The sequence below is a fragment of the Nothoprocta perdicaria genome, unplaced genomic scaffold (assembly GCF_003342845.1).
Source record: "Nothoprocta perdicaria isolate Ctin4 unplaced genomic scaffold, notPer1 scaffold_74, whole genome shotgun sequence".
NCBI classification, from domain to species: Eukaryota; Metazoa; Chordata; class Aves; order Tinamiformes; family Tinamidae; genus Nothoprocta; species Nothoprocta perdicaria.
Window position 1 is genome coordinate 2,409,861 of NW_020456021.1, and position 25,099 is coordinate 2,434,959.

General features: G+C 37.6%; 1 protein-coding gene across 1 annotated transcript in view; it reads left to right on the forward strand.

Moving 5' to 3' along the window:
* Window positions 1–25,099, forward strand: part of CD109 (CD109 molecule) — a 72,173-nt gene that overhangs the window by 12,957 nt on the left and 34,117 nt on the right. Inside the window, exons 2-12 of the mRNA XM_026051268.1 lie at window positions 4,079–4,107; window positions 9,471–9,701; window positions 9,861–9,986; window positions 18,036–18,075; window positions 19,003–19,087; window positions 20,428–20,524; window positions 21,580–21,715; window positions 22,492–22,601; window positions 23,424–23,663; window positions 24,024–24,125; window positions 24,221–24,283. Coding sequence (XP_025907053.1) covers window positions 4,079–4,107; window positions 9,471–9,701; window positions 9,861–9,986; window positions 18,036–18,075; window positions 19,003–19,087; window positions 20,428–20,524; window positions 21,580–21,715; window positions 22,492–22,601; window positions 23,424–23,663; window positions 24,024–24,125; window positions 24,221–24,283 — 1,259 coding nt within the window. The remainder of the gene's footprint in view (window positions 1–4,078; window positions 4,108–9,470; window positions 9,702–9,860; window positions 9,987–18,035; window positions 18,076–19,002; window positions 19,088–20,427; window positions 20,525–21,579; window positions 21,716–22,491; window positions 22,602–23,423; window positions 23,664–24,023; window positions 24,126–24,220; window positions 24,284–25,099) is intronic.

Below are 25,099 nucleotides of genomic sequence, written 5' to 3' on the forward strand. Positions count from 1 at the left end.
AGACTCTCATTCTTGTTAACATCAGAGCTTCTGAAATGGTGCTACCTTTAACTTTACAAACTTTAGCTTTATTTCTTGGATGCAAGTTAGGCCTTTCTGATTTGATTCTGATGTACTATCCCATCTAACTAACTCCATATTTGGGGTACAATATATGGAACATCAGCATAATAATACGGCTTATTTAAMGTTGAAAAGTCTTTTCCCTTCTTTTTCATGATACTTATCAAAATAGGTGGATTTAGGAAAACCAGCCTTTTGATCAGGAAGCTGGAAAGTGCCTGCTCCGGTGCAGTGTGAGGCTGCTCTGCAAGTTGCAGCAAGCTGAGCAGAAGGCTGCGTCGCAGCTCCCTTCCGTGCTCTGCCCTTGCCTGGGAGTGTGCTAGAGCATTCGCATTACTGTGGGAAATGATGGAAATAGAAACCTAGTGGTGTGGGTTTTGGCATGAGTACCAGACTTATGTATGGGATTCTTCCAAAATCCTGAAGCTGCTACTGTCCCGCTGCTATAACCATTGCTATAATTGTCTGTGCTAGGTAGAGTAAAGCGAGGGTAGCAGCACTTATCATGTGGATCTAAATTCAGACACATGTTGCAAATAAAACTAATCTTTTGTTAATAAGGGATTATCAGCAGTGAAAACTTTTTATTTCTGTTTTCTTTTTTTCTTTTTTTTTCTTCCTGGTGAAACTATAGTCAGCTGTGGTCACAAAATTCAGCTTTACCACAGGCTTGTTCACACACTGTATCATGCAGAGGGACAGGGGCTAGAGAAGAGTTGCACTCTCCACATACAAGTGAGCAAAATTTCAGGAGGCAACTTTATCCTGTTTCTACTGTTGCTCCTTATCCTCCATCCAGTCTCCTTTATCAGTGGTATATCATACTCCCTTAGAAAAGTTCATCCTAATTACACACATTAAATCTGTTTCAGATTTAACATTCACATTCACATTAATACATTCACATTAAATCTGTTTCTTATCAGCTAGGAAGAAACAGATTTCCTATAGATAAAAACATGTCTTTTTCAATAGGATTATTTGGGCTTTTTTTTGTAGATGTTGGGAATAAATATGTAAGTCAAGATAGAGGTTTGCATTACAAAAAAATATTATATCATTATGCAAGAGTCTGTAAAATTCCTCCTATGTATTTGGCAGTTCTCCAGTTGTCTCGTGCCACACAAGCTTAGCAGGGCTTGGGGCTCCCTGCTTTTGTGCTCTGGGCCAGGACAGGCTCTGTGCTTGCTAGTGAGCAAAGAAGAGTCTGTTTTGTCTGAGACTTCTGGCCGTAGGACCTCAAAGTCTTGTGGGACTGTTCACAGTCTGCAACTGCATGAGCTACTGGTCAGTGAAAAGAACAAATTCAGAGGAAAAAAGCGACTCTCACAGTAGTATCAACATGTTGTGGAAGGAACTGTGTTGCAGCTTCCTGCTGCTTCTGAAGACCAGAATGAAGTACTGAAGTGTGCTGCCCACAGCCTCGTTTTCAGGATATGAGTCATTTCGTTTAATSCAGGTTATAATTTGAATAGATAGAACATGCTGCATGGGACTTTTCCTTTAACTCTACAAAGGCAGGCAAGACATACCAGTTCAGTTCACGCGTACTTCCACTTTGTTCAAAGGCAGGTTATTTGCTTCATCAGTGAACATGTTTATGTTCAGAGCCAAAGAGAACGTTACTTCTTTCAGGCACAAGGAGGCCACTCTTGACATTCTTTCAGGAAAGAAAAGATCCCTCCAAGTATACAGCAGATTTGTTACACTGACATTTTCAGAATACAACCATGTGTTTTCGGAGACAGGAAAAGATAACACAGAAGTCAAACTGAGCTGAGGTTTTTTTTTTTTTTGATTATCAGAGTGGTAAAATTAAGCTGCTTGTATAAGGTAACTCTGTGAGGGCAGCACTTATATTTAGAATATATGTGTTTAGAGGAACATCATTTTTAGAAAATGTAAAAGATGAAAGTGAAAGGAAATTTCGAAACAATTCTTTAGATGAATGTGAAAAATGAATCCTGCTGTCTTTACTGATATAAAGTTTACAGTACTAGTTGGGGAATGTTATATAACTAAAAATTACATAAAGCTGTGGCATTTATGACTTCAGGATGTCCAGAAGTTTAACAATGGATTATGAAAAAAACATATGGCTGTATTATCTATAATAGTTAAAATAATTTTGTATTAACTTATATTAATTTATATTATTAACTTATTAATTTATGTTAACCCATATGCACTAATATYATATAGTTGTTCCCATGATGGTGTAATACTGGGAGAATAGCTAGTTCAGTTGCCTAGGGATAGTAAGTCCAATGCATGATTAGCYTTAAGTTGTCATAGAGTTAATTGCTCAATACGTATCTATTGCTTACATTGCTAGATTTATCTTGTATTTCAGACCATAGCAGTGGAAGTAGCAGACAGGAGGTTAATTCTGAGGGAATGAACAGGACTGAAGAATTTTTTTGTCCATTTGTCCTTCTTTGGTAACAGGTGGTTTAAAGCTYTTTCATTTTTTATGCCTTCTGAAATATCTTTGGCTTGATAAAGTGACTCCAAAAAGTAGTCAACTACTAAATCAAATAAAAGGTCAATAGAAAATATCCTGGGTTTCCCTGGCACATAAAGGAATTGCAGACTCAACTTCCTTGCAGAAACAAGGGAATTCTTTAGCTTTGGGGCAGCTATACTGGAGAGGCTCTCAGTCCTGGGAGAATAATGTCAAATCACAGAGTGATTAAGCTTGGAAGAGGCTTTTGGAGATCATCTAGTTCAAAACCTCCTTGCTCAGRCAGGGTCATACAGAACATGTTGCACAGGATCATGCCCAGGCAGGTTTTGAATATCTCCAGAGGAGGAGACTCCACAGCCTCTCTGGGCAGCCTGTTCCAGTGCTCAGTCACCCTCACAGTCAAGAAGTTTTTCCTCAAATACTGTGTTTCAGAAAATAATCTGGCCTCATCTTCCTGATAAATCCCCTTGCAACCTTCTCTTCTCCAGGCTGAGCAGGCCCAGCTCCCTCAGCCTTTCCTTATAGGTGAGATATCCCAGTGCCCTGATTATCTTCATAGCCCTGTGCTGGACTCTCTCCAGTAGCTCCATGTCCCTCTTGTGCTCGGAAGCCCAGCCCTGGACACAGCACTCCAGGTGTGGCCTCACATGATTGCACATGTGCACACACACACACTGTGGATCCCTCCAGTAACTGGACTCAAACATGCAGTCCATACGGCACATGGTACAGGATCCTTGCACAGCTGTCTGCTGTACAGAAAGATAGACAWACACACACACACTCACTCAAATGGGTCTTTAGGGAGACCCCCAGACTGCATGGGTCTCCAGCAATTGGTCTAGATGCTGTGGTCCCTCCAATATCTAACTCCTCCAGATGTCTCACTCAGAATCACATATAACTTGCTCCCTAGTCACTTCACCTACTCAACAGCTAGTCTGGCTTGATGTTTGCTACTGGTCACATACCTGTGTGTGCACTCTGGTCTCTAGTGTTGGCTCCCAGTCACCCAGGTCCTGTTATCCGTAGTCCCACTCCAGCTGCTGGCATTCAGACCTCCAGAGACAGAGATGCTCACAGCGTAGAGCTTCCCTCTCAGGAAAACAGCTAAAAATTGAGTTTAATGAGAAGACAGGCTGTGGTGATCAGATGCAGGACATGGCCAGACAGGCAGGCTGAGCAGCCCCTGTTTGCACACCCGTGTTTGCACACCACCAGCCTCTTTTGTCCCCTCTGCCAACATTTTCCCACATATGTGCCTCCCCAAACTTCCTTGGTCCCTCTTGCTTTCCACCTTTGGAACAATTCCCAAATCCTCTTCCCTGCATCCCATAATAAGCCCCATGCCCAAGGCAGTGACCCCTCAGTCTGTGAGAGCCTCTCCCCTTGACTCGAGGTGACTGTGAGCTGTGAGGTGGCTGTTGTAAACACTGTGGGAATGAAAGAGCAGAGCCGCTTTTTTAATTATCCTGTTCATGTTGAAACTTCTGATAAACTTTTATAAGGTCTGTGACAGTGTGGTWTTTTTTCTTTTCTTTTATTTAGATTCCTTTGGGACTCTTGCTCTTCCAGCAGTAAGTATTTTTTTTCCTTTCCTACTTCTCAGAAGCGCTGACTGTCCAAAACTATTTGTCTGCTCATGCTGGTGACCTGCTGATGATGTGTATTTTGTATGTGATGCTGGTTATTTTAACTTTCATAGGTGAATGTATTCACTGATGACTAAACCAAGGAATTTTCAGATTTTGTGCTTTATAGCTTGTTATAAATAATTACAGGATTTAGGAGTTGACATGCAGCATTGGCACAAACTGTGATAAACCTCAAAAACAGAACTTTGTTTCCTGCTATTTTTGACCGGCTGACATGTACATCTCTATTTTAAATGCACTATGCAAGCAAATAAGATTTGAAAGAATAGTGCAAAATAATCCACATTTTAGATCAAAATAAAAATCTTACTTGTATTTGTACATAGCTTTCCTTCAGATTTTGAAAAGAATATTCAGTAAAAATGCCTAATATATTAATCAGTCAATAAAAACAAGTAATATTGAATTATGTATTAGGATGAACCCTGAAATTATATAATCCAGGATGTTCATCTGAGAAATCTGATTTAAAAACTTATGTATTTATGTCAGGGAAAAATGTTTTACAAAATTCTTTATTTATAAAATAACTGTAACCTAGTACCTATTAAGTGCAGTGAGTTTAAATTCTGATCTCAGATAAACCGCACATCTTATGAAATTATCTGGAAATATTTGGTAAGTATGTAGTTAATCACAGTGAGCACCTGAATATAATGCAGATTCTTAATCACAGTGAGCACCTGAATATAATACAGATTCTTAGCTTGAAACATATGTGTCCAAATTGTTAACTGGTAATCACAGAATCACGGGATGGTTGAGGTTGGAAGGGGCCTCTAGAGATCATCTAGTCCAAMCCCCCTGCTCCARCAGGGACACCCAGAGCACGGGGCACAGGGCGGCATCCAGGYGGGTTTGGAAGATCTCCASAGAAGGAGACTCCACAGCCTCYCTKGGCARCCTGTTCCAGGGCTCTGTCACCCTSACAGGAAAGAAGTTCTTCCTCACATGGAGATGGAACTCCATGTATTTCAACTTGTACCCATTGCCCCTTGTCCCATCACTGACCGCTACTGAGAAGAGCTTGGCCYCTTCCTCTCTACATTCTCCCCTCAGGTATTTATACRTATTGATCAGATCTGCTCTCAGTCTTCTCCATGCTAAACAGGCCCAKCTCGCTTAGTCTTTCTTCATAAAATAGATGCTCAAGTTCCTTAATTCCCTTATACTGGGGAGCCCAGAACTGCCCCCAATACTTCCGGAGCGGCCTCACCAGAGCTGAGCAGAGGGGCAGGATCCGCTCCCTCCCCCTGCTGGAAACATCCTCCTGATGCAGCCAGGATCCCACTGGCCTTCTTGGCCATGAGCGCCCACTGCTGACTCATGGTTAGTGTCCACCAGGACTCCCAGGTCCCTCTCTGTGGAGCTGCTTTCCAGCAGGTCGAGCCCTAATCTGTACATGAGTACAGCCTGGGGTTATTCCTCCCCAGGGGCAAGGCTCTGCACTTGCCCTTGTTGAACCTCATGAGGTTCCTCTCTGCCCAGCTCTCTAACCTGTCTAGAGCCCTCTGAATCACAGCACAACCCTCTGGAGTGTTGGCCATTCCACACAGTTTGGAAAATCACATTTTTTTTTTTTCTCTAAAAAATTAAATAGAAATTATCTTACTATAATTTGGCTAGGTGTTAAGGTGTCGTTATGTCTTACTAGCTTTCTGCAAAATATAATCTCATCAGTGCTACTAATTATAAAACTAATTCTAAAACAAGATAGCCACTATGGTTACCAAACTGACTTTATACTTTAGAAGGCTTCTAACAAACAGTAAATAAAATGGTGAAAGTAAAACCAAACTCAGATCTTAATTTGCCAACCTATTTTACAGCTGCTCTAATAAAGCAATTGAAGATTTTCCCAGTAAATTTCTTGGGATATAAACTTTTTAAGTTTATTGAATGCTAAAGGTATGTTCTGGGGATTACACAGGAATGATCACRCATTATTTGGACCTCATGGTCTCCAGCTAGCCTGTCGATTTGTAAGGAATTATTACAATTTGGTGTAATTTAAGATACACCTGTGAGCATTCCAGGAATGGAGAAATTCCAGGAATTTCTAGATTTGGCAGCTTGAGAAGCTGAAAGATTTTAAAACATTTCTTGGCCCTTCAAAATGTCTAAAAGTTGGGAATATGTGTTCTTGAGTGATTCATCTCATGTAACTTTTGCTGTAGAGAAATCAGGTGTCTAGCTAAGAGTTATGAGTCTAGATTCCCTCCATAAATAACAGAGTGAAGAGAGAGAGGATGTAGCTTTCACTGCAGGTGAAGGTGACTCACCTTCTGGATCTCTGGCTGCAGAGGAAACCCAGACAACTAGTGAAAACTAGGTATCATAGTGCGTAGCAGCTGGAATTAGCTGAATTCTTCCCTCTCCTGCTACTGTCTGAAGCTAAGAATACCCACTCTTCTTTTGATGAGAAGGCGTTTTTTTCATTAGTGTAGCTATGGTAGAGTTATGTACTGCCCAACATGCTATTGGCTGGTAATGTAATGTGGGTAATGAGTTACCAGCTTGGGCTGTCATGTTTTCCAAAGGAAACAGTAGCTTCCTTGTCTGGGGCGCTCATGGCAGTAACTACTGTGCCCAGCAGAAGTATGTGAGATGGCTTTTTCTCTCTTAGCGGCACCAACATGAGGATAATAATATTCACTAATAAGTCAATTTTCAGAATAATGTCTTCATAATCAATTGCCAGTAGCTACTGTTGCTCATCTTCAGGTAGAGAAATGTTCTTTTTAGAGGAGGAGTTGATGGGATTGAAATAAATAGGCTAGCACTGACCTTCTAGAATCATTGAGTCTCTGTTAGCACAGAAAAGTGAACCAGGGCTTGGTTGCTTTACCCCTTAGCTGTCCTGACACRCTGCCATGACAATACCAACCTGATTGCTGCTGACATTTGCATGAAGAAGGATAAACCAGGCACTTTTGTCACTGAATTGCAGGAAGCAAAGAAATATTAAAGTATCAACAAATCAAAGATCRAAGAGCAGCCCCTGTTATTTGCCATTACTCATGATAGGAAAAAAAGCTTTAGAGAAATATGAGATCTGTAAATGGCAATTACAGTGTTTTAGGGAAGAAATCAAAGACAATCCTTGCAAGCATGTTACAATTACGCTTTAAGAACAGCATTTACTGCTACGATAATACAAAACAAGCTTTTTCCATCCCATTCCGTTTGTGACTTTGGCCGGTTGTAATGATTCTTGGAGTTTTTGTGGGGAATGTTGCCTGCTTTTCTCAGGGAATACAACTTGTTCGGTAAATGATAATAATCTTAAATTTATTATTTTTGAGCTATTTTTTGACAAATGCAGTAACGAAGTCTGTTCCTCCTACTTAATGTATTCCAGAAAACTTGGCCTCAAAGTATGAGAGTGTTGAAATATGTGAATCATATGTTCTTGGCAATGTGTATACAAAATCTACATTTGAAGAAGATGCAAAATCAAATTCAGTCTGGTGGTTTACACCTTGAAGTTTTTTGTATAAATCTAGATTTTAAAGGCGTTTTTTCTCTATGCAATTATATGCTTGTTCATGGCTGGAAAAGAGACTATTTATTTTTGCTCTTCTTGATTTTTGTTTTTTTTAAAAAGTCAGAATAAAAAAAAAAAAAAAAGGAAAAAGAAAGTTGCTCCTGATTGCTCTCTATACACAGAAGGAAACGTATTTGGTATAGGTAAAATTTGCTCTTTATAGACTATATTTGGTATTTACCTCATTTGTTGTTGTATGACACTTTTCCCTGATTAGGAAATTCCATTAACTCATTGCATGATCTTCGAAATAATTTTAAAACAAACCATAATTTCAGTACAGAACTTGGGAGAATACTTTTAAAGTGCTGTGCCTTGTGAGTTAACAGATGAAATTTTCATTACCAGTGCAAAAAGACTGCTTAATCTCCGTATCTTATTTTGGAAAATGTAAGCCTCTGTTCTTCTTGTCTTCATATTGAACAGTTTTATTCCAGGTTTACACTGCTCTAACAGCAAACAKAAATATGTGACTCTTAAGCTTTATAGCAGTACTACTTCTTGGAACCAGCTGGCTATTTTATTAAACCTCTTTAAAGAGATATCCCTAAGCCGATGGTATTACAGAAGCCAGGATGTGGGCTAGAACAGTTCTAGGGTTGTGTACTGTCTGTGTGATGTTGCCTGTCTGGGTGAACTTTCCCTGTGTACGRCAACATCTCGGCTTAAAGTCGCTAGATCCACTGTGACTCTGGCTCTTCTCACCTGAATTTGGGAAACAAGCTGCTGCATCAGAATTTAGGGCTCTAGATTCACTTTAATCACTGGACAGAGGGAGATTCATGTTGTTCTGATCTTGCATGATCCTGCCTTAGAGACAGCAATGTCTGTCCAGACTTTAGTAGGAGCATCTAATGTGCATCCTAAATAAAGCATCTCACTCAACGGTATACAATGTCTGTATTTTTATTCCTTAGTTTTTTGGGAAAATAGTTATTTTTTTCTTACTAGGTGAGATTTAGTGTGTGCTATAATTATGAACTGTAAAACCACTGAAATGAAAAAAAAAAGTCAATTTCTATTCAAAAGCACTGTCTACATCCTGGGAATATTTTCCTCTGAATTTAGTATTTCTACCCCAAAGACAAGATGCTAAAGCTACTGAAAGGAGGTGCAAGATTACATGTGTCTCATTGCYGTCTGACTCCTTTTGAATGTATATTGCATCTATAACTCTTTTCTTTCCTAGACAATTCATTATTAAAAAATGGCAAAAATGAGCTCCCAAAGTCAAAATCAGTAAATTTCTAAATAACTTAAGAAAGAAGAGAAAGAGCATTGTGTGTGTGTGTGTGTATGAAAGGTATATGAATACATAAATAAATACATTATTGCAAGTAATTGTCGGGTAATTATTGTTGTATTGGTAGTTGCTGAAATGACACTTCAGAGTCAGCCCAGTAGAGCTGCAGAACTGTTTATACAGATACTATAGAGGGCTTTGATTTCTGGTGGAATGGATCATTAATAGCAGTCTTTCCAAATGGCACCTTAAAGGCAGAGTTAGCTGTATGAACAAACAGCAACCAAAGCACAATCTAAATATAGGATTTTTCTTTCAATAAGTTCGCATTGAAAGTCTTGCCCTCACATTGAATTCTTCTTTCAGTTTTTGAGAATTTACACAATTTGACAAGTCAAGGTATGGGTCAGAGATCTTTATGGTGAACATTTTCTGAATAATAAGACCTTCAAGAATACTTTAAACAGTAACAGCAATTCACTCATGTCTTTTTAGCTGCCTTTGAACAGTGCKTCTGGGAATTATGAATTACTGGTGGAAGGCCATGCTGAGGGCCAGCAGGTCTTCTCTAACCGTACCAGCTTGACATATATCTCAAAGAGGAGCTCTGTGTTCATCCAGACTGACAAATCTACGTATAAACCAGGACAAGATGTGATGTTTCGGATTGTCACAGTCTATCCTGATCTCAAACCTTACAAAGCATCTCTGAATATATTTATCCGAGTAAGTAGCCACAGAAATCCAGTTATACTTTGGAATTTGCCATGTATTCCATCTTTACATGCCAAATAAAGATCACTTGAATTACTGTCTAAACCTTGCTGCTAAGGCTATTCACATTTAACTCACTTCTCTCACACTTAACTGATTTCTGTCTTGTAGGACCCTCGGAAGAATTTGATTCAGCAGTGGTTGCTGGAGGAGGGTGATTTGGGAGTAGTTTCAAAAAAATTTCAGTTGTCGATGAACCCTCCACTAGGAGATTGGTCCATAGAAGTGGAAGTGGACGTGAGTATTATCACAGCCAATTTATAGAGATTTTTTTTTCCTCCTGATGTATGTTTGTATGTTCTATGCACTTATTAATTAAAATTGTACTCGGGTGTCCTTTGATGAAGCAAAATGAGGAGATATCATGGGCTAAGAGACTAGAAAATCCTTCCTTCACTCCACATCTAGGGAAACTGAGCAAACCTTGCAAGCTTTTCAGTAGTATATGGTTTAATAAGGACAAATATTTAATATCATACATATTTTATCCTAAGGTATGACCGTTGATTCTAAAATGTGAATGTTATTTAAAAACTTAGGGATTTAAATGTTAATTTAATTGTTAATATAAACCAAATATTTTATGAAATATTAGAAATAGTGTTTATTTTCTTTAAAGTAAGACTCCATCGGGTTTATTTTTGCTAAGTGAGTATACAGAAAGTCTTTGTGCCCTGGTATGCAGTAAGTCAGGGTCTCAAAGGATGTAGAACCAAACACTGTCATTTACCCATGTTTGTCTAGTTTTAGTGGCGTTTCAGCGGTTCACAATGACTGAAGCATTACTGAGAGCAAATGAATTATGCATAATGGGATGAATAATATACTAGAATGTTGCTTAACAAAATTAGTGTGATTTACTTTGCATGTTGCTGTTGGTACTATTGAGTTTTATTGGTCCTATTCATTTAACACTTTCATGATATACAGTGAAATATGTTGTAAAAATACTTGGAGTTGTAGTTCGAATGACAGTTTGTAGCTTGTAGTTCAGTAGTTGTGTGTGTTGCTGGAAGTGTCTGTAATTTGAGAGCTGCCCTTCTGAATTGTCTTGCAATGGCCATTCAGAGGCATTTAGCAAGTACAAGMAGGACGGATTTATGTTCTAGCAAGGTGGGCAGTTGCTGGAGGAGAAGAGAAGCTGGTTTGTACTTGGGAAGCATACATAACACTTATGTGCTTTATGGATTTATATAGGCAAAGTAGAGAGGGCTGRTGTTCAACTGAACGACAGGATTGGATTTTGCAAATAGGTTCTTGTTTGGATATGTTTTCATTAGTACTGTTTTTTATGGGATTAAAAAAATGATTTATTTCTGCTCTTGTCCCTGTTCTCAGCTACTCTCTCCTGCCCCTGTTCAGCCACTTCTGGGTCTAGCTGAGGCAGCTGTAATGAGGCAAAGATTAAAACTGCATCAGGGAAATGACCCAGACCGAAAAGCATCTCTATGTTTTCTTTGGCTAACCCAGAGCAGTTGACTGATCAGGGTCACAGGACAGTCCACACATTTCAGGGAGCAGCCAAGTGTGATTCAGAGAGCCTGGTGACAGAGGGGGCTTCTTCAGCAGCTTTCTTGACAGAGAAAATGGTGGTGAAATTCTGTGTGGTTTTCCTGCTAAATCATGAATAATCCTGAAGTCTGGTAAACACTGCCCAAGGGCCTGCATCAGCTGTTTTCAGGCTTTGACTATATGAACATCATTGTCACCTGGGAAAAAAAAAAAGAGGGAAAAAATGCAAAATTAAAAAGTGTGTTAGATTTTATCTAGGCTAATGCAACAACTGTAAGGAAACAGACAAGTGTGAACTGAAATCTTTGTAGATCATAGGAGGTGGTATTCTAAATTTTAGCTACCTAGTATGTACTGTGAAAGGTTAGTGAATATAAATGAGGTAGGAAAAGAGGTGACAGGGTGAAAATGCCATTCTGGTCGTGAGTAACTAGGGAAAGCAGAGAACRCTCTCTCCAAATGCATTGTCTAGAAGGGCACCGGTATAGAGGGCAATTTCAAAACAATTTAAACAGCACAATTAAACTACATAACATAGAACCAGAGAGTCCTGTGAATAATARGAATRTGAAGGGATCAAGAACTGACTGGAAAATTCATAGACATAAAATACAATAAAAGCACTTAAATCACTTCTTGACAGTGAGGGTGACAGAGCACTGGCACAGGCTGCCCAGAGAGGTTGTGGAGTCTCCTTCTTTGSAGATCTTTAAAACCCGCTTGGACGCAGCCCTGTGCCACGTGCTCTAGGTGACCCTGCGTGAGCAGGGGGGTTGGACTCGATGACCTCTGAGGTCCCTTCCAATCTTAAGCATTCTGTGATTCTATGATTCTAAATAGAAAGCACTGGTTCTGGAGGCCTTTGTTGTCACAGGTGTGGAGCGGCTGGGAGAGTAGGAACATGATATAACAAATCTACTAATAACCRAACCTGTGATAAAAGAAACCAGGCTAAATACACTCATGGTCCCAGTTGTCATTAAGTTCTATGAACTACAAATTGAAGTAGAGGACAGAAGGCCCAGTATATATATTATATACATATATATATCAAAMTATATATATATATATTTATATATAAAATGGAATCTGTGTAGACTTTGAGCCCTCTCGAAAATGCCAAAATGGCTTTTCTCACTATACATATCCTGTGGGAATAAAACACCAACGCAAAGCCCCAAACTCAGAAGTTTAYGTTGTTTTCTTCAGGGTTCTTTTTCCTCCAACATCCACATTTTCTCTGCTTTAATTTTCAAATTCTATATTAAAACAAGTAGTGACATAGTGATCTGCAGCATTTCTCTATGTGATAGCCTGTACCTACGCACTGCAAAACTGTCTTGCATTGGGTAAGGCTGTCATGTGCATAGAGATACCATGTTATTAAACTAAACCTGTTTAATTGGTTATCTCACACACTATTCTTTTTYTCTGATAACATGTTAAACTATTGGATTAATGAAAAATGTAATAAGTCTTGCAGAAAAAGGGGGAAAAAAAAGCAACTTAGCTGATGGAAGATCCTTTTTGGCTCTGCTAATTACAAGTGAGATTCTACCCTGAAATCAGAGGAGTCAAATTGGGTAGGATTCAGTTTGAGATTTACCTTGTGTAGAGGTCTGTATGTAGGTTACACTAAGGCTGACATCGGTTAATGGAGATCTAGTCAGTGCTCAGTGAAAGCTAAAGAGTAACTGAGGTCACTCTKTGTAAATATTCCTATCTATTGCCTGGATAATCTTGGCTATTCTGAACCTGCCAACCAAGGGAGCTACGGATTTTCCTATATTGTATAAGTGAGTGGTAKAAATTCACCAATTCCTCCCTATTAACAAAGATCATCAAGAACTTGCATTTAGTGCTAAGGAATGTATAGGGTGTGTCTGTGCTGCAGTTCACTGGGCCTTGGTGCTTTTGTAGATATTGTAGATATGTATTTTGTATCTAAMCTAAGCTAGATAGTTTAGCTAACTTATTGCTTTCCCTGTGTCCACAGCATCCAGAAGATCCAGCACAGCTTTTGTATCTACTTAGCACTTTAGATGGCAAGGTCTGCTTAGGACCTTCAGATAGCAAACAGCCTCATCTGCTGACTTAACTATCCTAATGTCAGTGTCTCAGCTTTCTAGCTTAGTGTTTTATGTCCAACCTTTTCATATCAGGTGACAAGAGTCATCCATGACTCCTATCTTTAAAGAGTCATTAGTAGAGTCAGGGAATAACATTTGCCTCCCACTCATTACAGGTGTTCCCTAGTGTGCAGAATTTGAATTCCTGGAAGTACTGCTGCTCAACCTCATTTGTGCTGACTGCTTGCTGCTCTTAAACATCCTGGAGTAGCTTTTTTATAAGGGACCAGGTGTTAGCACAGCTATTCCAAGAAAACTCAGGACAGAGTCACTGCAGTCTGGTTCCCAAGTCTCCATCTTGTATTTTAGTTGGATAACTGACATTTCCTGCCATGGAGCCTGCTGCTAAAAGGCTGTTAGTTGGTGAGCTTTAATAGTAAGCATTTTTCTTCAAAAGGTCTTATTTTGTAACCTAATTAATGGAAGTTGTTATTTGGAAAGTCATGATGAAATTTTAGAGAATAGTGTAGTTATGATRAAATGTTAGAGAACAGTAGTTTGGGCTGGAATGAGGTTTTTCTAAAATATTTTTGAATAAGTATTACATATTTTTCAAAGCTTCAGTTATAAAACTTCTTTTGAATTCCACTCAAGGATTTTGAGGTTATATGGTTACTTAGAAAAAAAGTATCACCCTTTCAAAAGCAGTTTATTTATTTATGTTTTTCTGTGTTTTGGTAGTTTTAAAATGAGCACTGGTATTTAACCAGGAACTAATAGTACGAATATTGGTGACAGTAGTATGATTCTGCTTAGCTTTTGGAGACCATACTGATGGATTTGAACAAAAGTGTAGGAATTCTTGCAGAATTTTATTTTGGAGGTTATTTAGTGCATATGACAATAAAGCACAAAAATAAAGTGATTGTGAGATGTTGGGTTTTTTTTAATTTCTATTTAGATAAAAATCTATTTAGTCAATGAAACTTTCTAACATTTACCATGAGATGGCAGTATAATCACAAAAGAAAAAAAGCATGTGCCAGATTTTACTTTTTCAAGGCAGTCAGTAAGAAACTGTAGTCTTTCGTGATGTAACTGACAGCTCATGTAAAAACAAAATAAAAAGAAATAAGAAAGATGATATGCAGCACATTCATTTCAGAGATTTTTGATTGCCAAGAGTAAAAATAGAAAAAAAAAAGATTGCCAAGATGTAAAAATTTTGAGGGAAATTGTTTTCCCTTGTTTGTTACCTGATCCAAATAACTTCAGATGGAACAACTTTATCATGGAAATCAAAGCCTAAATCTCAGTTGTTAGCAATTCTTATATGTCAGAGTCTRTAGCATCTAAGACACAAATGCAGAAAGTCTCTATCTTCCTTATCATCTCTGAGTATTTATATGGATCTCTTTTTGGCACTATTTTTCTAAATGATGATTTTATCCTGGACAACATGCACAGATTGTGATAAACACTTTGTGGTTTAAGTAGTGCTGATTTAGGGCAAAGTGACAGTAGCTTGGAAGGATGAGTATGTTTAAGAAGCAAAAAACAGACATAGAAGAATAAGATAAAATAGAATAAAACAGCATTGGAAACAAATGGAATAAACATGTTGTTTTTCTGTCTAAGTCCAAAAAAAGACATCTCTCTTTTGGACTGTGTTTATAACTAACCGCTTGTCTTAAAAGCCTCCACTCCTGGAAACCGGCTTAACAACTTACACTCCAAAATATTTGAATACTATTTGTCAGACATGCAGCCCTGCCCTGAAGAGATAAAATGATGTGAAGTGGTTCAAGTGCTATTACTTGGCATATTTCAAACTCATTTGGCTGAAAAGTGTGCATTAGTGAGAAACTGGGCTTCGCAGACAGATGAGCTAGATGACCTGGTAGAGTCTCTTCGTTTCCCTGTACTGCAAATCCATGACTTTGCTTCTGTAATAAAAACTGGCTTTTTAGACAGGTTGGAGTTAAGAGCTCTCATCTCACTTTAACATGTTTTTTCCTACTCCTTACAGTTCTCTTAACTTCTACTTATCTTTTATGACTTCTATACTAATGTGAAAGAAAAAGAAAAATTAACACAAGATGCTTTTTCATCCTACCTCTCGAGGTAATTCTTTGRTTGTGAGCCAAGCAGCAAGAGGGATAAACACACACACATACACTGCCTGTTGCTCTTAGGTTTACCGTGTTCCCTCTTTCTAATTCCACACTTCAAATCCTGCYCAGTGAGGAATCCCAGCACATTTGTTTGCTTATAAGGGTGGCATTGTTCTTTGTTATAATCACAGGAAAAAACAAATTTTTGAGCTCCACATCAGCATAACATCATTGCACGATTGAATAGCAGGTAGTGATATTAACCTTTTAAAATAGCCAGCTCCCAGTAACAGRTTTTTGTCTATCTTGATCTTTCCATTCTTTTCTAGGAGAGTCTTGAGCAAAGAGGCAAAATAGGCTTTCAAAAATAGCCTCTTCTTTCCTGCCCATTGGGAGCTGTAGACTCCTTTGGTTCCTTACACCACTCTTCCAACCCTATTTGAGATCATATTTTCCCCTTGCAGCTAGTAAATAATGGTGAATGAGCCCTGGCATTCTCCTTCTGAGAGATTTCAGCCTGAGATTTGAAATTCTTTTTGGCTGTGTCTCCTCTGTGGCCTGACATCCTGCACAGCAGGGAGGTGGTCTTTGTATTGGAACATCCAACCTGAGCATGGAGACTTTCACAATTGCTGGGACCATTGCKCCAGGCCAGACCTACTTTTCTTCTTCAAAAACGCCAAATGGGAGGGTTCCATTCAAGCTGGCTGCAAACACTAGACACAAAGCTGTTTCAGATTGACTCATGACATTTTGAACATGGCAACATAGTTTTCTTGGATAATTTGATTTTTATTATTTTAAAGACAAATCTTTAAATTTTATACCAAATCCTTTGGTTACTTTACATTTTTGGATGGATGCTGGCATGAAAATTTTATCCTGAAATTTTCACTTAACATCCTGAAAGTGTTTTTCCTCTGATAGGACTAACTGGAAGTAATTCTATCCACATTTAGTAATTTAACTTTCCTTCAAAAAAGTTATATTTTTATGAGCACTGGGATTAATAAATGATTAGCAAGATCCAAGGTACAAGATGTGTTATGCTAGCAACCATCTTAGTGTTTATTTAACTAATACATTGTTTATCCCCAAAGAATGTGTTAATGTGGCAGATATGATTAAGTGAGGAGCAATCTGAGCTATTAGTGATTAGCMACTCTTTATGAAATAGTACTTAATTGTTCCAAATTATTCCAAATACATCTATGGTGTAGGTCAAGTAGACCTGCCTGAATTCAGAGCTCCAGTTCCAGGCACTGCTGGTGGATGATCTCATACCTTTGCTCCCACTGATCGATTTTTGACATGTGATAAAAGATCATCAAGCTGTGAAGCGTTTCATGTCCTCATACAAATGCCTTACATATTTGGTCAGAATTATTCTCACTTTAGCAAAGAAGAGCAGTAGAGAACAAAAAAGGGAGAGCAAAAGAGAACAAAAAGTAAAGGCTATATGGGAAGGTAGTATGGCTGCTTGTGTTAACTGTGATTGTACTTACTGATGCATTTAATGGTAAGAGAGTGAAGAAACTTCTAAATTGMTTTCTCAACAACAGGCTATTGTTAGCCTGATGTGCCACATATCAAAAATATGTCAGAATGTGTGAATATGAGGTTGGATATTCTCCTGAAGAATATCAGAAAGAAAGTGAAAAAAATAGAAAAAGTAAGAAAAGGGAAAGAGACCATGGCCAACTTAGTTTTTTGAAGAGCTGCTTATTCTTACATTTATTTTTAATTAACGAATATACAAGAAAGGCAGCTGTGACCTTAGGATATCTCTGCTGAAGGTAGTATAAACTGTAGATTATAATAACATCTTATCTTTTTGTCAGTGAATGAAGAGACTTAAGATTATACATGTTTTGTCTGGTCTTCTACAAAAGGCACTGTAGATAAAGATCATAGAATCATAGAATGCCGAAGGTTGGAAGGGACCTCAGAGGTCATCGAGTCCAACCCCCCTGCTCACGCAGGGTCACCTAGAGCACAGGGCACAGGGCTGCATCCAAGCGGGTTTTAAAGATCTCCAAAGAAGGARACTCCACAACCTCTCTGGGCAGCCTGTTCCAGTGCTTTGTCACCCKCACAGTGAAGAAATGCTTCCTTAAGTTCCTGTGGAACTTCCGMTGCTTCAGTTTGAAGCCATTTCCTCTAGTCCTATCCCTGCCCACCACTGAAAAGAGGCTGCCCCCCTCCTCCTCMCTGCCTCCCTTGAGGTATTTATACACGCTGATCAGGTCCCCCCTCAGCCTYCTCTTCTCCAGGCTGAACAGACCCAGCTCTYTCAGATAAAGACATCACTTTTGTATAGGGACACCTGAGTTGATTTTGGAAGAGCTTGCAAAGAAACTGTTGGTAGTTCAGGCATAGTTCATCRTGGTTATTGTGAACATTTATGTTGGTTAGCTTTAGGCTTGGATATTTGCTTTTTTATAGAGAAATTGGCGTTCTGCAGATTACCTTGCAGATGGTGGGCATTAACTTATGTGCAACTGGGCATAGAAGATATGTTAAATTTGTTAATATAATACATTTGTTAATCTGATGATCTGATTTTATGTTCYTTGATTTTTTTTCAATAGGGTCAAGATCACTATCAAAGATTTAAAGTGATGGAGTATGGTAAGTATTGCCTAAGTGCATTTAGTAGTAACCAAATTGGTAGAATTTTAGGTCTTATTTAGCACTTAGAAAATGCCAATAGCTGTTACAATATTCATTATCATGTTTGTTTAAATAAAAATAACCAAGTGATTTTAGTAACATCATATTGAACCAGGGGTTATTCCTTGTGGTTTGTCCTAGCTAAGCAAAATTGATCTGCCTGGTCTGCTTCTGTAGTCTTTCAGTGGAGAAAGAAGGGCTCCCTTAGAAAATCAAGTACAAGAACCTAACATARGTGTTCGGAAACACATGCTTGAAGAAACTTTCATTTCCATTGATTTAGAGTGTAGAGTGACTAGCTGCCCTTGGCTAATGTGAACCCTTTGAATACTCCCAGAAAGTCTTAACTTTCCTGTCTTCTCTGGTACAGTCCTAGGAAAAACATCATTATTTTATGGGCAACCCTGTTTTTCCTTTACAGTTACCTGCTACTGTACTGTGTCTGAATGTCATGCAACCTTTAAAATAATTTTAAGTATATGAGATACAGTTATTTTCCCTGTATTCCCAGAATTATGCAGGCAGTGTGTTCATTCCAAAATGTCTGTATAATGTCTGATTCTGAAGCTTACTGATGATTCTATAAAAGCTGAATAGGCTGAAATTTTCTTCTTCCTTTGCCAGCTTGGCTTGAGAAAGGAGAAGTGGACATTTTATGCTTCAATACAAGTTTTCTTATAGAGGCAGCTTTTGTGTTGCTTGGTATTTCCTTTCAACAAGAGGTCTTAGTGTTACATATGAACCAAGTTGGGTTAAAAGCATGTCTTACATCATATTCTRTAAGAAACTGTCAGTCTTCACCATATCACAGTGAATGACCTGTATTATTTACAAAAAAATGTAGATTTTTTTCTTCTCTGAATTTAATATTTTTTTTTTTATAAGTTTTGCCAAGATTTGATGTCACGATAAAAACATCATTATACTACTCTTTAAGAGATGAAGACATAACTGGTGTTGTCACTGCAAAGTAAGTAAATCATTGATACCAATGTCACCCTCACTCTTAAAAGAATTACTGTGTTAGTAAGTGTCAAAATAAAAATTTTGACTGAGAACACCAAAAAGTACTGTCTATTCTAAATTACTTATTTCTAGTTATTGGATCTTGTTTTAATATTGGTATGCCATCAGACTTTTAATTTCTTTTTTTTTTTTTTTGCTTGGGTAAAGGTATTTCTAGAATATGATCAAATTATTTATCATGCCTTATTCACAGAATTTGATGATTTTTTTCTTATAATGAAAGTTTCCAAGCAATCAAGCAATTTATTTCCTTTCCTCAATAACACTGTTAAAAGAGATTAGGCTTTTTAGGTAATTGTATTTTATTAGGCCACTGTATTTTATTAGACCAACTGGAAAAATTTGGAATTTTCCAGGCTTACACTTCTAGTTCCAGTTTAGCCACATTCTTCCTACCCTAATAGGTTTAAGAAAGAAGTATAGACTTTTACCTACCAAAAACCCTATACGTGAGGAATATTTAGAAATTCAGTTGAATTCAGCAATTCAACTTGAAAAATTGATCAAAGATGACCTGGAAAAAAATATCTTTTTTGGTGGTAATTTAATTCTGTAAAAATACATGTCTAAACATTGCATTTGTCAGTGAAAAGAAGAAATGATTGATTTAGAAGTATTAGTAGTATAATCTACTTCTATGTTTGTGCTGTGATTGTTAAATAATTGGAAAATGTGTCTTGGGATCCCTCATTTTGTATTAGAAGCATTTGAGAAGCGTAACAGTTTCATTTCTTACATTTCAATTTAGTTCCGCTGTTTGTTGATTATTATGGTACATTAATGTTCTATTCAATAACTTGCTTCCAGTTGATATTTTTTGCTTTTGTTGTTAATCCGATGCCCTTAATTACAGTGAAATGACAAAATGAAATGTATAACATGTCTAGAATATCTGTTCCTTTTTGTTTCTCTTTTCAGAAGGTGAAAGCCATTCCAGAATAACACTACCAAAATGGCTCTTAATTCGGACACAAGAATATTGTGTTCCACCTTAGTTTAATCTAGTTAATTTGCCTATATTACCTGTATATTTATATAATTTATAAGGAAATTAAGGAAAGGACAAAGCTTCCTGCTTCTGTATATATTCTGTGTTTTTGGGGCTGTTCTCTTTTAGTCTGTATGCTGATCTCTGCTGAAGGCTTCATATTTCAAAGCTTCATGTTTTCTAGTCATGCTTGAGATAAAGGAAAAACATTTAGTATAACCTTTTGCCTTAGAAAATCCTAAGGAACCCAAGACCTTGAGGTGGTGGATTGTGTAACTGTGGTTGACACATTTCAGGTATACTTATGGAAAACCAGTGAAGGGAACTGTAACCATCACTTGCCTTCCTGTCTCTTACTGGACAAACAAGAAAAACGTAACAAACACAATGGAGGTGAGTCTTTTAACAGCTCTGAGTGTTGTAGAGCCTAAGTTTATGTCTGCTTTTATAAGCAGTGTTGTAGAGCCTAAGTCTATGTCTGCCTTTGTAGGTTAAATATGCCTGGGACGGTTCTCAAGTGTTGAGTTCAGCTGGCGTACCGTATGGAGGGACTTGCATGAATAATATTAAACTCTTATTTTCCAAAGCAAAGTGACTGCGTTCACACTGGCTGATGGGAATGATACTTGGCCTTTGTTATCTACTGAACTATGCCTGGAAGTTGTTTTGGAGAGTATTAGTTGGCCCAAAGAAAAAAAAAAATTCCAGGAACAATCCAAACAATATAGGTGATAGGGTTCCAGTGCCCAGGAATGTTCCCTGGCTCAATATATACCACTATTTGCCTAGCCTTATATTATAAGGCCATAAGGGATCATTAAAAACGTCCATGTAGAACACTAATTTTGTAGACACCAAAGTGTTTGGCTTGCTAATTAAACAGTAGTTGTTTAATAATTATTGGGCTGGGCATGAGCTAGAGCAAGGCATTTAAAAAAGCTTGCAGTTTTGATTTCAAGACTTAAAGTGGTGATAGATTCATGGCATCCTTTTGCAAAATGAGGTATTTTGATTTTAAATTATGGACAACGTTTTAAAAAACCTTCGATTTCTGTTAAGCAGTGTCTGCTATTGTTTCCTTCTGGTATACTGCAGGCCTTCAGCAGCACTTAGCCTATGGAAAGTATGAGATTTGAGAATTTAGAGAGCATTTTAACTCTCAGCAACCWGTTAAATTTTTTCTTTTGTACAACATATACACCAATGCTCTGGCAGTACAGAACTGAATAATTATTAGAAAACAACAGATAACTCACTCTCTAAACACTGAAGAACTTCTACTGGTTTTAATAAGAATGATTACTAAAAGCCAGAATTTTTCAATTTTCTGATCTTGGCACTGCAGAATTTATGTGGGGAGAACTGCAGAGCTTAACCAGAAATAAGCTGTTGTAAATAAAACCTCGATTTTGGTAGTTTGAGATACATTTTTTCTTCTTACATTGCAGATTAATGGATCTGCGAATGTTACATGTAACAAAATTTTGTTGCAAGACTTGAATGCTGATCAGTCATGGCACCATCATGACTCTGATTACAGAGAGCCGATAGAAATTATAGCTGTGGTTACCGAGTCTCTTACAGGTATGTTGCTGTTAGATGTCTTCTTTGAGAAATTCAAAGAGAAGGCCATATTGTAAGAGTTCAGTGGGCTCTTAAAATATGCAGAAAGGCTTAGAAATACTAKGAAAATTATTGTGTGCTGAAAGAAATATTACAGTCTATTATCTCAGCTATCTAGATATTAAAGATCTAAAGCAACTCTTAATTTGGCTGAATAGTTCTATGCTAAATGATTTATTAAATAACAAAGAGGGTTTTTTTCAGATGAGGGCTAATAGCCAATAACTGATCACTTTTGATGAAAAGAGAAGTCATAAAGAATTACTAGCRAGTTCTTTACCATTCATTGTCTTTTTCACTCTCTATTGAGTTGGGGAATTTGCAAACTGCACCTTTCTTTGGATTCATGTAACATTTCAACTTACATATTAGAAAAAAATAATTTCTACAAATATCCACCAGTCTCAGAAATTGGATTTCAAAGACTTTCAGTACAGACCCAATAAAGGTAAAGCTGCCTGAGCTGGAATTATTTTCTTTTGCAGACTTCCTTTCTTTTGCAGATTTTTTCTATTCTGACACAGTCTATGTGGAGTAGAGCACTTTGCAGTATGACTTATCTAGCATAGGTTGGAGACCACCTCTGTAGTGATCCTTAGCTGGAATGGTAGAGAGCAATTTAAATGGAACCAGTGCAAAAAACCAGAATTGTCTGAAGAACAAGTAAAGAATATTGCTTCTAAAAAAAAATACATATTTAAAACCACATTATCTAAACACATTCAATTATTCAACAGGAATCTCCCAGAATTCAACTATCATCATATTTCCAAAGCAAAGTGACTATTTTATTGAATTTGTGGACTACTCTAGAGTAATAAAGCCTTCTCTGAACTTCATAGCTACTGTAAGTTTTTTTTATTTCATTATGATTTGTGTTGGGACTTTTTTTTTCCTGTACTTTTGCTTAGATACTAAATTTTGTCTCAGAGTTTTAAGTATAATTTACAGATTTGCTTTCAAATCATCTCTTTTTCCCAGTGAACTTGGGAAGTTACTAAACTTAGTGGTACTATACTAGAAAAAGACAAAATGTCAGAAAATGCTGTAGCCTTGGCAGAGTTTTTCTTGAATATAATTTGTCACTGCTCTCCAACAAGAGAAATCTTTACAGTTTCTAGCTATTCCTTTAGAGTCATGTTACTAAAAATTATTGCAAAGTTGAGTAAAATTGATTAAATCACATATCCCTCAATTGAAAGTGTCTTTTTTATGCATTCTATTCTGTCTTTCTCATACCAGCTGTAGTCCTGTTGCAGAAATATTCTTGGTACMTTCAATATTTCTGCATTTAGCAGTGGTTTCATATTGTGTCACTACATTTTGTTTATTTGAAAACGGGAGTAGACGTCACAGTTCTTGAGGACAACGAAAATCCATAGAAATCAAACCTATGTATCAAAATGATAATCAAAATGATAGCCTGAATAAGCAATTCAGTGTAGATTGACTCAAACCATGCCTTTCTATTTGCCTGATTATTTGGGTCTCTGTTTTGGTCCTTTTCCTTTTTCTTTCTAGCACCTCAGTTTGACTTCAGCTTTCATCTATTTCCTCTTTGTTTTCCAAAGATGTGTCCACAGGGAGCTGAGATATTGATGCTGTATCAACTTAAAGTATTTTTTCCTAGTTTTATCCTGTTTGTTATATAATTTCTTTTGTTTTTTAGCTAAAGGTGACACGTTCTGATGGCAGCCAGCTGACAACTGAAGAACGACAGAATCTTGTCACAATCACTGCACARCAGACAGACCTGTTTTTTGAGCATTCTTCACTTTCTTACCTTGATAAYGAGGCAACAGAAGAGAGCAATAAGACGGTCCATGTCCTGAATTACACTGTTCCAGAAAATGGAATTATTGATATTGAGTTTCCAATTCTGGATAATACAAAAAATCTGAGAGTTCAGGTATTGTCTATAATTGCTTTGAAACAATGATACTGAAAATRGAGCAGACTGTGACTGTCATCAATGCTATGCTGTTCCTACTGCCTGCAGCAGCTGATACAACCAGCTATTATTATTTACCTTGCTTGCTAATTGTGTTATGCAAGGAAGCATAGGTGATGGATCCCATGTGACATAATGCTTTTAAAATTTAAATGTCATCTAAACAATTGCACCAAGATATTGGATGAGCGAAAAGAAATAGCTACTCAGAGCAATAAATTGTTTCTGTACTGCCATTAAGGTCACAGTACCATGCTGCCTTCAAACAGTAACATGTATGTGAATATCTCAGATTTTACTGTTTACCTTATCTTACAGGCAGAGTTCCTCAACAGTAAGACTGACATAGGTGTTTATGATGTGTTCAGCTCATCCAGCCAGACTTATCTCCAGGTTAAAACAAAGAGCCAGGATGTAAAGGTAACAGTGTGAGATGGAACTTGCCAAGATAGGAACGGTTCAAGTTACTCAGCATGTCCCCATACTCATCCATATAAATCATACTGTTTGCCTAGGCTGGGAAACCTTTTGAGCTGACTATTGCAAGCAACAAGCCAGTAAAAGAGTTTCATTACCTGGTAAGCTATCGATTTTACATATGTGTACAATTCAAGATGTCTTTTACCAACCTCTTAAATATTGGAGTGAATGGAATATGATTGAAAAATTGAAAATTTCCACATTTCTACTCTACTTTGATGTATACACTGCTTTTCTGCTTAGATGGTCTTTATTCAGAAAAGTGGCCATTGACTACCTAACATGTTTGCCTCTAGCAGTGCTCTCTGGAAGTATTTCTCTGTTTTGGATGATGGGTTATGGATGTGGGAAGTAAGGTGGAACTATGACAGTGGTCCTGCTGTTGTCAGGAGGCAGGAGTGTCTGGGAGCAGCCCTAGCTGGGGCTTGCCAGCATATCTGAGGGGGAAAAGTGGAAGCAGAGGGTTGTGGAGCCCCTCAGCAGATTTGGGGGCTGATAAGAATGAGTCTATGCTGTGAACACAGCATGGGGAGAAGAGCTGCCTGCTCAGAAAACAAATGGGTTAGTGGGAAGGGTTGCAGTGTTAAGCAAACTGCATTTTGTATGCAGTAGGAAGCCCTTTTTTTGTTGTTTGTTTTAATAAGTGGCTTAGATGATCATTATTTATTATTAGTTCTACTRAATTGTAATTTAAGCATCTGGGCTGAAAGGATTTATTGCCAGTTCCCCATCCTTAAGGCATGAATGTCTTGTGGGCAGTCTAAATCATAATGATTATAATTGCAATTATTCTTTAGCTACTAGTAATCTGAGTAAGCAAAATACCAGAACAATTTTAAATGTGTAAAATGTGTGTGTAAAATTCAGGTGTATTTTTTAAAATGGAAAAACTATAGAAAAAATTTTAAAAAATG